The 13,927-nt window shown below is 49.2% G+C and overlaps 1 protein-coding gene across 2 annotated transcripts; it reads left to right on the top strand.

Moving 5' to 3' along the window:
- Positions 1 to 5,040: 5,040 nt before the first annotated feature.
- ARHGDIB (Rho GDP dissociation inhibitor beta) lies at positions 5,041 to 13,683 on the top strand. Of its 2 annotated transcripts, none has more exons than XM_062491400.1 (6): positions 5,041 to 5,106; positions 8,555 to 8,743; positions 9,332 to 9,415; positions 10,272 to 10,348; positions 11,838 to 11,901; positions 12,889 to 13,683. In XM_062491400.1, exons 2-6 carry the CDS (start codon positions 8,566 to 8,568, stop codon positions 13,086 to 13,088), a joined length of 603 nt encoding a protein of 200 aa, XP_062347384.1. In that variant the 5' UTR covers positions 5,041 to 5,106; positions 8,555 to 8,565; the 3' UTR covers positions 13,089 to 13,683. The 2 variants fall into 2 exon arrangements, with proteins under 2 accessions (XP_062347384.1, XP_062347383.1); XM_062491399.1 differs by lacking the exon at positions 5,041 to 5,106 and adding an exon at positions 6,732 to 8,023.
- The last annotated feature ends 244 nt before the right edge of the window (positions 13,684 to 13,927 follow it).

Below are 13,927 nucleotides of genomic sequence, written 5' to 3'. Positions count from 1 at the left end.
CAGAGAGGCTGGTAATTATCGTCTCATGGCTTTGAGAGACATTATAGAGCTGCAAGCAGCATGGCCTGAGCTACAGGCAAAGCACAAAGGCACATAAGGCACCTAAGAGCTAGCCAGAGGCTGGACACAACCTGACCAGAAGCCATAAATTCTGGTATGAAATCAAGTTCCTTGCTGAGATTACTGTTTAGCACAGGAATGTCAGGGTGCAGCTGGCAAGGGAGATTTCCCAAGGTCAGCAGAGGAGGAGAGGACGCCACAGCTCTCCTAATTTAGTCCCAGCTTCAGCTCTGGCTGTTTCAGAGGAAAGTCACAATACAGGGAGGAATGCTTGAATAAATACCTCCTAACACCCTGCTTGGTGATCAGCTTAGAACTGAGCTTTGATTACACTTGCTGAGATTTGACCTTACATAACCACCTGTTTTCTGAGAGGCCCTAAAATAATCCAGTCCCCTTTTAAATCCAGTTCTGGTGGGTGACTTCTCTAGGACACCTTCACCTGCAGAACACTGACTTCTGCCACGGCACCTAGCGAGGGGATGGAGAGCAAAAGTTGCTGTCCTGCATGCCAAGCTCTGGAGTTCAGGGGATGCAGAGAAGACACCCCTGCTCCCTGATGACAGGGACCATCTCCCCTTCAGCAAGCCCTGTCCCCTCACTCACCCCTCCCACCAACTTAACTCTCCCTCTCTCTCCTTCACTGAGCTGCTCTGTCCATCCTCAGCCTTTCTCAGGCTAGCCTCTGGAGGAAGCAGGCTCTGTTTTGTCCCTACCCTCTCAACCCCAACAAAATCCTTTTCCTTCCTCTCTCTTCCTGTTTCCCTTGCTCCCTCAGGGGATTGTGAAGCGACATGTGAAGTCTTTGCACACCTTCAGGCTTGTGATGGGGGGTTATGGGATTAGCACTTTAACAAGCCTGAAAGCTGCTTAGACAAGTATTAAATCTCCAATCTCTCCATCTTTCAAAGAAATCACTTCTGGAGGAGATGGAGAGATGGAGCACACAGTCATGTTTTCAGGGGTCAGCTCCTCATCCAGCTGAGGGCTCTCAAGTCCAGTGGTTAGGTGGTTTGAAGGGATTCCCATGGGATTTGGGGTTGGGAAACCCAGTTAAACCCTTACTGAGAGCTGTGCATCAGCACCTCAAAGTGCCTTCTCTCCCCTTGCTCTCCATGCTGAATATAGGCTCCCTTGCTTGGCATTTCATCTAGCCTCCATCCCTTTCTTCTTTTCCCACCCCAAGGGCTGCACACTCCTTTGCAGCACTTTAGAAGGGGTAAGTAGTGCCAAGTGAGAAGAAAAGAGACACCAACTCTCCCAGGCACAGCAGGATCAACCTTTTGATGCTGACTTTTAAAGCCAGTCCTGGGGCAATTTGTGCCTTATTTGTGTTTTATTCAGAGGGGATGAATTCATGCTTCACTGGCTGTGTCACCTGTTTATCCCGCTTAACTGAGAGTCAGAGAAGGCAGTGCTGGGATTACCAGAGTTGGATGGCACCTCGTGGCACAGTGAATGCTCCCCCACACGGCAGGGAAAAGTCTCACGTCTGAGCTCCCTGACCTGTCACCTTGCCCATTCCCATCCCCTCGTGACGGCCCCAGGACTGGATTACCTCCTCCCACCTCTGCAGAGAAGAGGATCTCTGCATGCAGTGAGGGACACCATCTGGGGACACCATGTGGGGACACCCACGGCCAAAACTGACACTCACCTGGCAGCACCTGTTGACGTGAATTTGCTGAACCGTGAGGTTGTCTTCCCAGCGTGTCACCTGTGGCCTTCCTGGAGACTGTAAAAAGCTTGAGGAGGAGGCAAAACTCATGACAGTGACAGGATTCAGCAGCATTATTCATTAGAGAGAAATAAAAGTTAGTAACACTATGTACCGAGTTCAGTGAAAATGCAGTAGTTCCAAAACAAATCACTTTACAAGAGCAGCATTAAAAAGTATTATTCTGTTGAGCCTCTTAAAGTCACTAAAATGGATTTCCTACCTGGACTGAAATAACTTTTCATTTTTCCCCTCAGAGCTTCTAGCCTGGGAAATTTCAGCTCCAAATTAGACAGCTTGGAAATTACAAGTAGGTGGAAATAAGAGATTCAAACAGGTGAATTTTTTCTGGATTAGTCACTTCTAAAGGTCATAAAGTAGTGCTGTTCCTCAAATGCAGCAACCTGTTGCACAGAAGATGGAGATGACATTTAGCAGCACAAAGCTGCAATGTACTTCCACTGTAAAAATTCAAATCCAGAAATACTGGATACCTAATGGCAGCAATCCAAATCCAAAGAGGGGAAAAAAAATGCCTAATTTTTAAAATTTTATGGTTTTAACAAAAGTCAAGGTTTGTTGTTTCCAATAGGATGCTACAGACGTATATGACTGTTGGGAGTACAGGCTGTGCAGCTGAAGGATATGTGTTTAAAATTTTGCATAAACTTTTTGAAATAAACACTAGCACTTGATCACACTGATCAATGTGGTTTACTAATTGTACAATCTATTCTTATTGGTGGGGTAAAATTAAATAAGACCTAATAATAATATTTTAAGTAAAAAATACAATTTTCCAATTAAGAACACGTTTGAAATTTTACCATGCTTTTTGCAATAAAGCAGGTACACTTTAGCTGTTGTTCCTGCTTCCTCCTGTCACAGACGAAAGAACTTGCTGGGGTTGGACAATGTCTGCCAAGAGATGATCTTCATGGCATTGCATCAGATTAAATACTTGGTGGTAGAGATTTGCTTTCAGTGATGTTCTGCTCCATTGGTTCAAACCTTTCCTTTCTTCCAGCAGAGCAGTGACGTGGATGCCCAGCAGGATGCTGGATATGCTGACCCAAAGGATCAGAAGCCTGGCTCCTAAGTTCCCATCTGCTTGGCATAGTGTGATTCCAATGTCTACAGCTCCTTCTCACCCTGCTTACCAATGGGAAGAGGAGGCACAGAGCAATTACATGGTGTCCTCATTATTACATACTGACTAATTTTTAATTTAGGAGTAAAATCTGTTTCCCCTGCATGCTAGGCAGATGAACCCATGTAGGCTGAATGTACATACATATGGTGGCACACAGCTACACATTGCTACACCTTTATGCATTTTTGTGGACAAGCTGATCTTAATTTATGATCACATACTTTTAGAAATAGTGTGCAAATAGCTACACCCATGCAGTCTAGTGTTTAACTAAAAAGAAACCCACAAAAGACACCGAGCTAATCTCGACTATTCCTCAGCAAGAATGATTGCAATAACACCACTTAAAATTGCACTGTACACAGTCACTAAAACCAAGGAAATTTCAAACCCAGCCACGAGTGAACAGTAACCTCAACCCACATCTCCTCTCAGCTAAAATGTGCTCAGTTTCTAAACTGAAATCAGAGAGTCAGTCCACACAGCAGAGAAACCAAGACAAGAAGCTGATGTACAAGCCACAGAGGCTTCCTCAAATCTCTCTATAGTTAACACATCCAACTCTTCACAGCTTTCCCAGGCCAGGACTGCTAAAATGAACAGTATGTATTGCCATAAAGAGACACTGTAGTTGAAAGAATTTGCTCTGTCCTTTCTGCATCCCCATCCCACTCAGCCACTGGTGCTGGCATAAAGGTTTAGCCACATTTGTCCATTATGAACAAGTATGGGGAAACCTATCTGGGTTGAAAACTCACCAATATATACTTACACGTTTGCTTATATGTTTTTTTTTCCCCCTGGTACCATTTGAACTTATCTCAGTACTGTATTCAAGTCAGGTCCCTTGTGCTGGCCCAAGGGAAGAGTTAGCGTCACAGTGAAAAAGAGTGGCAGAGAATAAAATAATTTTTCTTGATGGTGAAAGTAATTAATGGAAGATTGAAATGTTTCTGAGGCTATAGCCCCTGATAAATGGGGATCCATTGTCAGCAGACATATCCTCCGTTTTTCCCTAGAAATTCATGAGGTAAGAATCATTGTGCCACCCATAACCTAAATGAAAGCAATATCTGGCTGAAAAAATCAGTCCCCCTCTTCTGAGACCTGTTCATCCCTGAAGAAGAGCCCTTTTCCTCAGTTGTTTACAACCTTTAAAAATTTGTTTACAATAAACACTTTTAATGGATATGTGGTTCCAGGGCAGCGAATGTAAGCCTATTGGCAATAGATACGCTTTGCTTGTTTTGCTGCTGTAAATGCATTAAGAGCAGTCTATCAGTCATTGCAGGCCCGGGTTTCTCATTTGCAAACCAATGATCTAATTTGTTGTGCACTGAGGACTATGTACATGAAGGATTTATGTGACTGACGAACAAAGTGGACACTCCATGAGGGGCAAAGAAAGTGGAGATCTGCTGATAGTTCAGAGTAAGCAGTGTAAAATCTTTTAGATCATTTCAGCATCCCTGGGAAACGAGAGCTTTTTCTTCCCGAGGTAGCTGATCTTTGAAACTGCTCGTGTGAGAACGGCTGGGAGTTGGGAACAATAAGCTGATTAAGTGCAGCAGGTAGCAGGAAAAAATGAGGTTCATAAGAACCTCCATTTGCAACACTCCTCATCTTCCCACGTACGCAGGAATACACAACCTGACACTCCGCATATTTTAATCGGTATAAGTCAGCGCCAGTTTTTGAAATGGACCTTAATTACACCAGGAAAACAAAACAAAAAGAACAACCAAACAAACAAAAGCCTGCGGAGAAAAACAAAGCCATCACCCCTTCGCTGTCAGGCACGGCAGCCCTCGGCTGCACGGCGAGCACTGCCGCGTCCCTGGCCGGGCTCAGCTCGGCAGACAAAGCCCGGGGCACCTCTGCGCCAAAGGAGCGCGGCGCGGCGCAGACAAAGCGGGGCAGGCGGCGGAGCGCCGCAGCATGCGGGGCCGCGCAGGGCTTCCTCTGCGGGTGGGCTGCTGCCGCGGCTCTCTCTCGCTCCCCCCCCCCCCCCCTCTCTCTCTCTCTCTCTTTTTTTTTTTTTTTTTTTTCGCTGCGTGTGAGTGTTATTTTTTTTTCCCCCCTCTCTTCACCAACTTCCTTCCTGCTCCAACTGCCAAAGCTCGAGGCTGAGCGCTGACAGCAGAGGAGGACCCCGGCCGCAGGCGCCGCTCCGCCGGTGAGTGCGGGGAGCCGCGGGCGGGGGAGCCGGGCAGGGACAGCGGAGCGGGCGCACCCCCGGCTCGCTCCCTCCCCGCCGCCGCAACTTCGCGCTCCTTGCTGCCGGGGACCGGCACCCGTGCCCGGTGCTGCCCGGGGGGACGGGCAGAGCCCTGCCCGCACCCGAGGGGGAGGTCAGGCTCCGCGCTGCGGTGGGGCGGAGGAGCAGGGCAAGGGGAAGGGAAGAGGCCCCCGCGGTCCTGGGCTGGCGGCGGCTGTATCCCTGCGGAGTGGTACCCGGCGCTCACCGGGCGATGGGCTGCCCTTCTGTCCCCGCACCCCGAGGCTTGGGATGGGGAGGCCGGGGCTGGGGGCGCTGCTGAGGCCGGTGTGTTTCTCCCCCATCGCGGAAAATTACTTCCTCCCTGCTCAACCCGCTTCCTGGAGATAAGCCCTCGGCCAGGGGTTGGTTTGGAGAAGCGATGAGCAGGCGGAGGGCAAGTAAAATGCTGCCCCTCTGACATCCCTTTTTGCGCTCCGTGGGGGCATGGGGGGGCCGAGGAGGTGCCTGCCCTCCACCTTGTCACTGTCCCCTCCTGCTGCAGGTGCAAGGGCAGCTGTCTGTCCACGGCATTGGCAGAGCCCAGCTGCGAGACGCTCCCACCTCTCGCCAAGGCGTGATTCCTTTGCCTCCTGCTGCTATCTCTCTCCAACAGGGATCCCTAACCCTGCCATTGCTCTCTCCCTGCTGTTTCACGGGTGCTACCAGGTCTCAGGGGTGCAGGTGAAGCAGGACTGCGGGCTGGGGCTGCAGAAAAGCAAGAAAAATGTGGCAGGGCAAGACACCAACCACACAGATTCCTCCTTGCGTATAGCAATTTAGGTTTAATTTTCTAATTTTAGTGAGACTCTTGGTCTGAATGGGGGGACTCCATAATAGCCCTTGGTCTGAGCAGTGGCACAGAAACTCAGGAACCTCGACAACAACATGATGTCTCTGGGGAAGTAGTGGTGACTGAGCTCAGGAATGTGTCTCAGCTTGCAGAGGGACCAGCTCTGGAGCAAGTAGGGGCAGGAGCTGCCGAGATAGGAGCTTTCCTCCTGGTCACCGCCTGCCTTGGAGTTTGGCAGGAAGGCAGTGTCAGATCCACGGCTCGGGGAAAAATGCCAGAACTTGGTCTGATGGGTGCCATCCTGAAATGCCTGTGAGCCAGAGGTTGTTCATCCCAGACAGCCCGGCTGGTCCTATTCTCTGCAGGATCTCGCTGTTGGCACAGCAGGTTGTTTCCCCCCCCCCCCCCCCCCCCCACTTCTGGGAGGTTTTCAGAACCTAAAAGCATTCCCCCTCAAGTGAGCCACCCCTGCAGGCTGGCAGGGACAGTCTGCAGCATGTGTGGTGCAAAGAGAAGGTCTGAGGGATGAGGAAGAACTAGCTGGTCCAGTCCTGACTCTGCCTTTTCTCTGCATGTGGACAGAGATGCCTCTTTCCATGTCCCGCGTCTGAGCCTCTCCTGGGAAAAACTACAAGAGGTGGACATGGGAGGATGGGGGCAGGCAGGCACCTCTGGTCTGTGCTTGTATTGGTGGCAGATGCATCCTGGTACTTATTGTGAGAGAGCTCTGATCAGTGCTCAGACCTGCAGCTGGAGCCCAAGTGGAAGGCAAGACTTGGCAGTGGCTGTGGTGGCTAATCACAGCCTCCTCCTGTGCTGAATGTGGAACGGCACTGACGGAATTGTGAGGCTTTCTGAGGTGACTGTGCTGGGGCCACAGAGTGGTGGGGCGTGTGTAATTGCTGCTTTCAGGAAGAGCTTTCGTTTTCCTTTCTCCTGAGGACAAGCCTTTTCCTATGGTATTTGGGTACTTCACACTCCTAGAACTGGGCATGAACTGAGACAAGTTTATTCAGATGCTGGAAACTGTTTTTATTCCTGTTTGTTTGGGTTGAGATTCCCTCTTATTTCTCATCTGCCCACTCTGTACTTGCTCCTCACCGCAGAATTGCAAACTCGTTTTGCAGTGGCCATTTCCAATTAGAATACCTGACTAAATCGTCTTGTTTGTGTTCTGCTCAGTCCTTCTCTGTCCCTTTGCAACATGCCAATTTACCACTCCTTGATTGTTTTTCTTCCCTGCAGTGGAATTGCTCTGAGAGGTCTGAATAATACTACTCAGAGTTGCCTGACACCACTTGCTGATTCACCCTGAACAGTTGTTTTTTTCTTTTTTATTTTGTTGGTGTTTCTTTTCTATTTTAATGAATGAAAAAGCTATCCCACTGGCTCCCAATCTAACTTTCGGGAGCATGGAAAAATATTAAGGCCACAAGCAATCAGAAGGGGACTTTTTAGTAGGAACAGTCTCAAAGAAGCATAAGTAGAAGTGAACTGAATGATCTGTGTAACTTGATCAAATCCTCTGGCTGCCAAAGAGCAAGGAATGGTTTGGTCATTTATGACAACTGCCACTGTACCAGGGCACTGCTCTGTTTTTCAGCCTTTCTCTGAAGAGTGGGAAGGTGGCTAGGACCATGTGGCTGGCTCCTCGAGGCAGGCAGCTGACTGAGGGGCACCTGGAACAGCATTATTACCTCTCCTGCCTCCCTGTCTCCTGCTCCCCCATCCCATGCTGCCCCTTGGTTGATATTTCCCTGCTCTGGCTCCCACTTGGGATGCCACCCAAGCAGTTTCAGTGCCCTTCTGCCATTCAGCTCCAGCTGTCCTGCCTCTCCACTCCGAGAAGCACCACTGGAGCAGCACGGCATGCATGGCTGTTCTGGGGTCACCATCACGCTTCCATCTGCAGTGGGAAGGAGTCCTGATCGGTGCCTGAATTGAGCTGTTAGTAGGAGCCCACGGAATGCCAGCAAACAGATTATCCTGCCCGCTTCCTTGAGAGCTTCAGATGACTTGCTAGTCTAAGGAAGCGGCTCTCAGGTATTCGATCTTTCTGCGAAATGTGGCTTTTAACCCATTATGAGAGGGTGAGCGAAACATCTGTCCTTGGTTTTTATTCTTGTTTCCCTGTGCTCCAGTGTGTGGCAGGAGCTCTTTGTGCCAGATAGCCTGCGAGCACCGAAGCCTTGTAGATGGCTTGTAATTGCAGGGCTGCCGGCCACAACCGTGCTGCAGAGTGGCTGTAAATCACTCTGGTTTCAGCCTCTGCTCCTGCACCTCCTCCCCTGGAGGGAAGAATGGTGTAGGTCTGCGTGTGCGCGTGGTGCCTGCAGGGAGAGAGGAGCGGGGGTAGAGGGGGATTGTGTTTGAGCCAGAATATCAGCACGGCAGTGTCTGGATTGCAGCCGATCACCGTCGCCATTTGCCTGTAGGAATCCTACTGCCTTCGGCGCGGGGTGGGTGCCTGCCCGCCAGGGGCTCTGAGCCGCGCTGTGCCCGGAGTGAGTGCTCCTGGGGACACTGCTCCCAGCCACAGCAATCTCACTGACTGTCCCCTCCTCTGTCTCCCAGACCAAGTGACCATGACTGAGAAGACGCAAGAACCTCATGTGGAGGATGATGATGATGAGCTGGATGGGAAACTCAACTACAAACCTCCTCCCCAGAAAACACTGCAGGAGCTGCAAGAGTTGGACAAGGATGATGAAAGCCTCGCTAAGTACAAGAAGTCCCTGCTGGGAGATGGACCTGTGGTAGTAGGTAGGCTGGGGCACACTGATAGGGAGGGACTGGGGAGAGGTACTGCAGCAGTGTGCTGTGGGCATAAGGCAAGGTTGCTTCCAAGAAAAGGGATTTTGTTTGACCAGGGACATGCACTGCTTGTGCTGGAGGACTGGATGGACAGGTGGAAAGGAAGGATTGCACGTAAAGGAAGCGTGGAAGATGGGTTAGGTGTTAGGAAGTGTGTTAGGAAGATTACTGGGGGATGCTGGCATTGGAAAAGAACTTGTGGTGGAAGACATATAGGTCTCAGAGGACTTTTGAGGAGTTATTAAGGGATCAGCCTATGCTGAAAGGTGGTCTTGTTGTTCAGAATGATCTTAAGAAGGAAGTTTTCTGTGGTGGAAAGACCACCTCTAGGTATTGTCATGGAGGCCAGAGGGATCCATGTGGAAGGACCGGGTAGACATGGCTTCCTATTGTACTAAGGAAGCCTGGCATTACAGGGTGTTTCATGAAATGCAGTTCCTGTGTGGCAAGGAATCCCTGTTTCTTCAGCATCATTCTCCTCCGATTGCATTTAATTTTGCAAGCTGACAGCTTCCCCCTGACTTTTCCTACCTGCAGACCCAACAGCTCCCAATGTGGTGGTCACCCGACTCACTCTGGTTTGTGACTCTGCTCCAGGACCGATCACTATGGACCTTACAGGTAGGCACAGGCTCTGCCCTTGGTCACAAAGGGGAACAAGCAAAGGCCCTGACATGCTCCAAGTTAAAAGAGAGTTTACCCTTGGGATGCTACAGTGGGTTTTAGAGGAACTCCGAAGTCATCTTAGCCTTGTTTCTTATTTTAAGGTGCACACATATGAATAAAAAAGAAGGAGATGTAACAGAGGAAAATATCGAGGGTCTTTTTCTTTATCTAGACTGTGCTAGGAGCTCCTGGATTTGTCTTGCCATCTCTGCTTGCTTCCTTTCAATGAGACTTCATGAGCACAAGGGATGTGCATGCATTTGAGTAACAGGCTGTATTGAAACTTCAGAATCGAGCAATGCTGCAGTTCCGGCTCCGGGGGACACGGGGAGAGAACCTTATATGGGCTTTTCTGTGGAAAGAGGAAGTTGGGCCTGGAGAGGCAGAGAGGCTTCCTGTTCACCCAAAACCACGCAGAGCCCTGCGGGGCCCAGGCAGCCTTCCAAGCTGGGCAGGAGCTGTGGAACACACTCCTCTCACCCAAGCCAGGGCTGGGCATGGATGGAGCACATTCCTGCATATGCTCAGCAGCAAGGCTATGCCTAAACATCTTTATGTATATGTGCTCAGACCTGTGTTTGTTTAGACATCATCTTCTGTGGGCACAGATACATATGAACACCCAGGAATTTCTGTGTATTTGGTCGCACAACACAACCTCACACAGACGTCTGTGTACTCGTTTTACAGGTGTCATCCTTTGAAGGGATGCTCACCTCTGACAGCAACTCCACCCCCATCTTCTCCCCTGTGCCTGGTCTCTATCCTTGCTGTGACATCTCTAGCTAATGGCTTGATCCTCTCCTTGCAGGTGACCTTGAAGCACTCAAGAAAGAGACCTTCGTCTTAAAGGAAGGGGTGGAATACAGAGTTAAGATCCACTTCAGAGTGAGTTATTTTCCTTCCAGTGGCTTCTTATCAGTTGCTAAGGCCAGTCAGTGGCAGTCTATCAAATAACTAGAGCCAGGCATCATCTGTCCAAAACATGAACTCTTGCTAAGCTCCCCTAGTTTCAGGTGTTGTTCTACTCAAAAAGGGATGAGATATTTCCAGGAAATCACTTCTGCTTGCTCACCCCTTGGAAGAAGTAGGTTGAAGTTGGTTTCTGTTTCCTCACACTGATAAACAACAAGTGGTTTAAAAGCCAGATGGGTTGTTTTGGCTGTGTTTGGTTTTGCTTTTTAGCCACTGAAAAATCTTTACTTAACACTAAGTGGAAATAAACAGGCAGGAGAAGAGAGAATGGCTATTTATGAAGTACAGATTCAGTCAGTATTACTGGGCTTCATGTACACATTAAAAAGATGTAATATTGTAGTGTTTGGCTGAAGATACCTGAATTCTTCAGGTGGTGATAAACCCAAATGGGCTCATTTCTCCCTCACACCCATTAATCAGTGTCAGCCACTTCTTCTGTTTATAGCTGAAAATGAAACTTGGCCACGCTGCAGTGTGGCATCCAGCAGTGAACTGATTATCTCTGCAAATGCTTGCTTCAAAACTGGGCTTGGAAGAGAAGGCAGAAAAGGAAGAAAGATAATTCTCCTGACAAAGATGAGGGAAGGTGTTAATATTGTGGGTTCTGTAGGACAGATCTCCCTTTTTTTCTGAGTCCTACTTTCTCAGAGATGAATGTCACCCTATGCTCTTCCCCCAAGACACCTCCAGCTCTCTTTTGTGCTGTGAAATATTTCCATATGTATCTGTGCCTTGTTAATCAGAGATACCTGAAGCCAGACATTCTAGAGTTATTCTAACCAGAGTTATTCTAACTCTCTCCCTCAGTTCCACGGCTGGTAAGGGTTCGTACTGTGTGAACTTTACCCTGGTGTGTAAAAGGATCTGTCCATCCTGTTTTCAGATTGAATAGTGTACACTGTGGGAAGGCAGTGTATGCTGCAGAGGAGTGGCTTTGGATACATCCAAGCTATCCATGGAAGATTTGAGAAAATATTATGAAAGTTGACCCTCTGTCTTTTGAGAAAAAACTTGCCAGCTCTCCATGGAACTTAGAGGGCACCTGAAAGCTGCCCATTTATTTGGGCTGAAGGGATGACTCTAGTTACCCATGTATGGTTTCCAGTATGAAAATTACTAAACAGGAACTCCCTGTTTCACTTTTCTTTGTCTTCATCAGCATGTCTTGAGAACCTTACTGATGTGCTCCAGTCAGCTTCAAAGCTGGACAAAGAATGGGAAGTGCAAGAGATGCGCAGAGGTTGCTAAAGGAGAAGTTGTTTTAGGGACCTGTACAATGTGCCCTGTGCTGAGGCTGTCTTGTGTAGGGAGCAAAGATGGGTATATCCCTAAGGAGGGGGAAAATCATCAGGTACAGAAACAAAACTCTTTTCTTGACGCTTCTGGTTACTTCCTGCAGGTAAACAGGGACATTGTGTCGGGACTGAAATATGTGCAGCACACCTACCGGACCGGGGTGAAGGGTGAGTAAGAGCCCTGCCTGCCCTGCACAACACTGCTCCTCCCTGTGTGTTCCTTCTTCTCAAAGAAATGCTCCTGCAGCTCTGGACTGGGACAGAGGCTCCCTTGGCCCCAAATCCCACCCTATGCTTACACTCAGGAGGTGATTTCTCAGCAGAGTGCATAAGCCTGCTTCACATAGGACAGCAGTTTCTTGTTTTGTGTGAACTCAGTATGAGCCAGCTCTGGTTCCTGTATGCTACACCATTATCTGCAAAATCCACAGAGACTCTGCTTAGATAGCGCTTGCCACAGACTGCCTCTCCATACAGAGCTCTTCTCCTCCTCTCCACCCCCTGTGCAGTAGCTCAGCTTGTGTGGAGCTTCCCACCCTCTAAAAGCTCTTCGGAAGCACTTGGTAAAATTCAGTCCTGCTCTGTGAAACTTCCCATTGTGTTGCAGGGCCCTGTTATTTGCATGTGGGTTCTCCTCAGTGCTGCTCTGCTTGGACAAGGCAGAGGAAAGCCCCGTTTTCTACATACACACACACACACACACACACACACACACACACACACACACCCCAAATGCATTTTTGTGCAACCACCGCTAAGGCTTCAGCATCCTGTTCAGCACACATAACTGGTGTCTTCTCACCAGTAAAGAGAAGTAGTGGGAAATCAAGGTAGCTCTTGAGCGGGGTATTCTCACACCCTTCTAGCAGCCAGAATGTTCAGCTTCCTCCCAAATTTGTCTCAAACCAGGACAAGAACATACATGTGAGAGTGTCCAAACGGAGCTGCCTGTTCACCTGCCCATCCATCCATGTTATCCTTCCAGCTGTCCTTATGCTTCACTAACATGCTCTTCCCACTGATTCTGCTCTCCTTTGCTGACATGGACTGTCCCTTTCTCCCCCATCTGCTTTCTGCTTTTTTGCTCATGGCTTCCTCTCTCCCTTATCATTCCCCATCTGAGGGGCTTATTCCCTGTGGATTGTTTCCTCCTAGTGGACAAAGCCACATTCATGGTTGGCAGCTATGGGCCACGGCCAGAGGAGTACGAGTTCCTGACACCTATTGAAGAGGCTCCTAAGGGGATGCTGGCTCGGGGCACCTATCACAACAAATCCTTCTTCACCGATGATGACAAGCACGACCATCTCACCTGGGAGTGGAACCTGTCCATCAAGAAGGAATGGACAGAATGAGTTCACCCAGTTTGCCTTCCCCCTTCCCATCCCCTTGCCTCCTGCACCAGTCTCCAGGTGGGCCACATCCACCACTGCTTCTTCCTGCCAGCATGGCTGGCCTCAGCCCTGGCACCCCTTCCTGTGGGTGCTGGGGCTCTGTGCCAGCCTTGGTCAATGCACAGCCCTGCAGGTGGCCTTTGCTGCTTCTTCTGATACACTGAAAACCACCCAACAGTTCTCACCACCATCCATCCCATCATGACACCATAATGGGTTAAATTGGGAAGCATCTCCCTCCCTTGCCCCCAGTACTTCCTCCTGTTGTCCCTCTCTCCTGTACCAACTCCAGTCCTGGAAGTGCCTTTTCGAGGAAACAAGATCACCTGGCAGGGGTGGACTGGTCCCTGGAAAATCCCTATCTTGAGTTACACTTGCCACGTGCTCTGACTCATTGTAAAGGGTTACTTACCTCCCCTGTTGGTCTCCTGGTCTGTATCTGGTGCCCTACCCTGTTAAAATCCATCTTTGTGCAGGCGAAGCCAGTCAGGGGGAATGCAGCTAGATGCCGTAACAAGACTTCAGTGTGTGAGAATAAAACCAGTTTCTTTCTTCTTTTCTGTGTGAGTGTCACATTCCTTTCTAGAGAATGTTTCTCAGTGATGTGTGTGTGAAGAATGCATTACAGGAAGGCTTAAGAGCATGTTTCAGCAGGGAAATATCCCTCTTCCTTCAAAGCATTGGCCTTACTGTATAAGCAAATTATTTCAGAACAGTTTCCTTCGGGGATTTCGTGAATCCTTTGAGGCCCAAAGTCTGGGCTGTGACTGGTGTAGACTCCAGAGGTAGACAGACCCCAC

Source organism: Cinclus cinclus, chromosome 4 (assembly GCF_963662255.1).
Source record: "Cinclus cinclus chromosome 4, bCinCin1.1, whole genome shotgun sequence".
NCBI lineage: Eukaryota > Metazoa > Chordata > Aves > Passeriformes > Cinclidae > Cinclus > Cinclus cinclus.
This window is presented reverse-complemented; position numbering and strand designations above follow the sequence as displayed.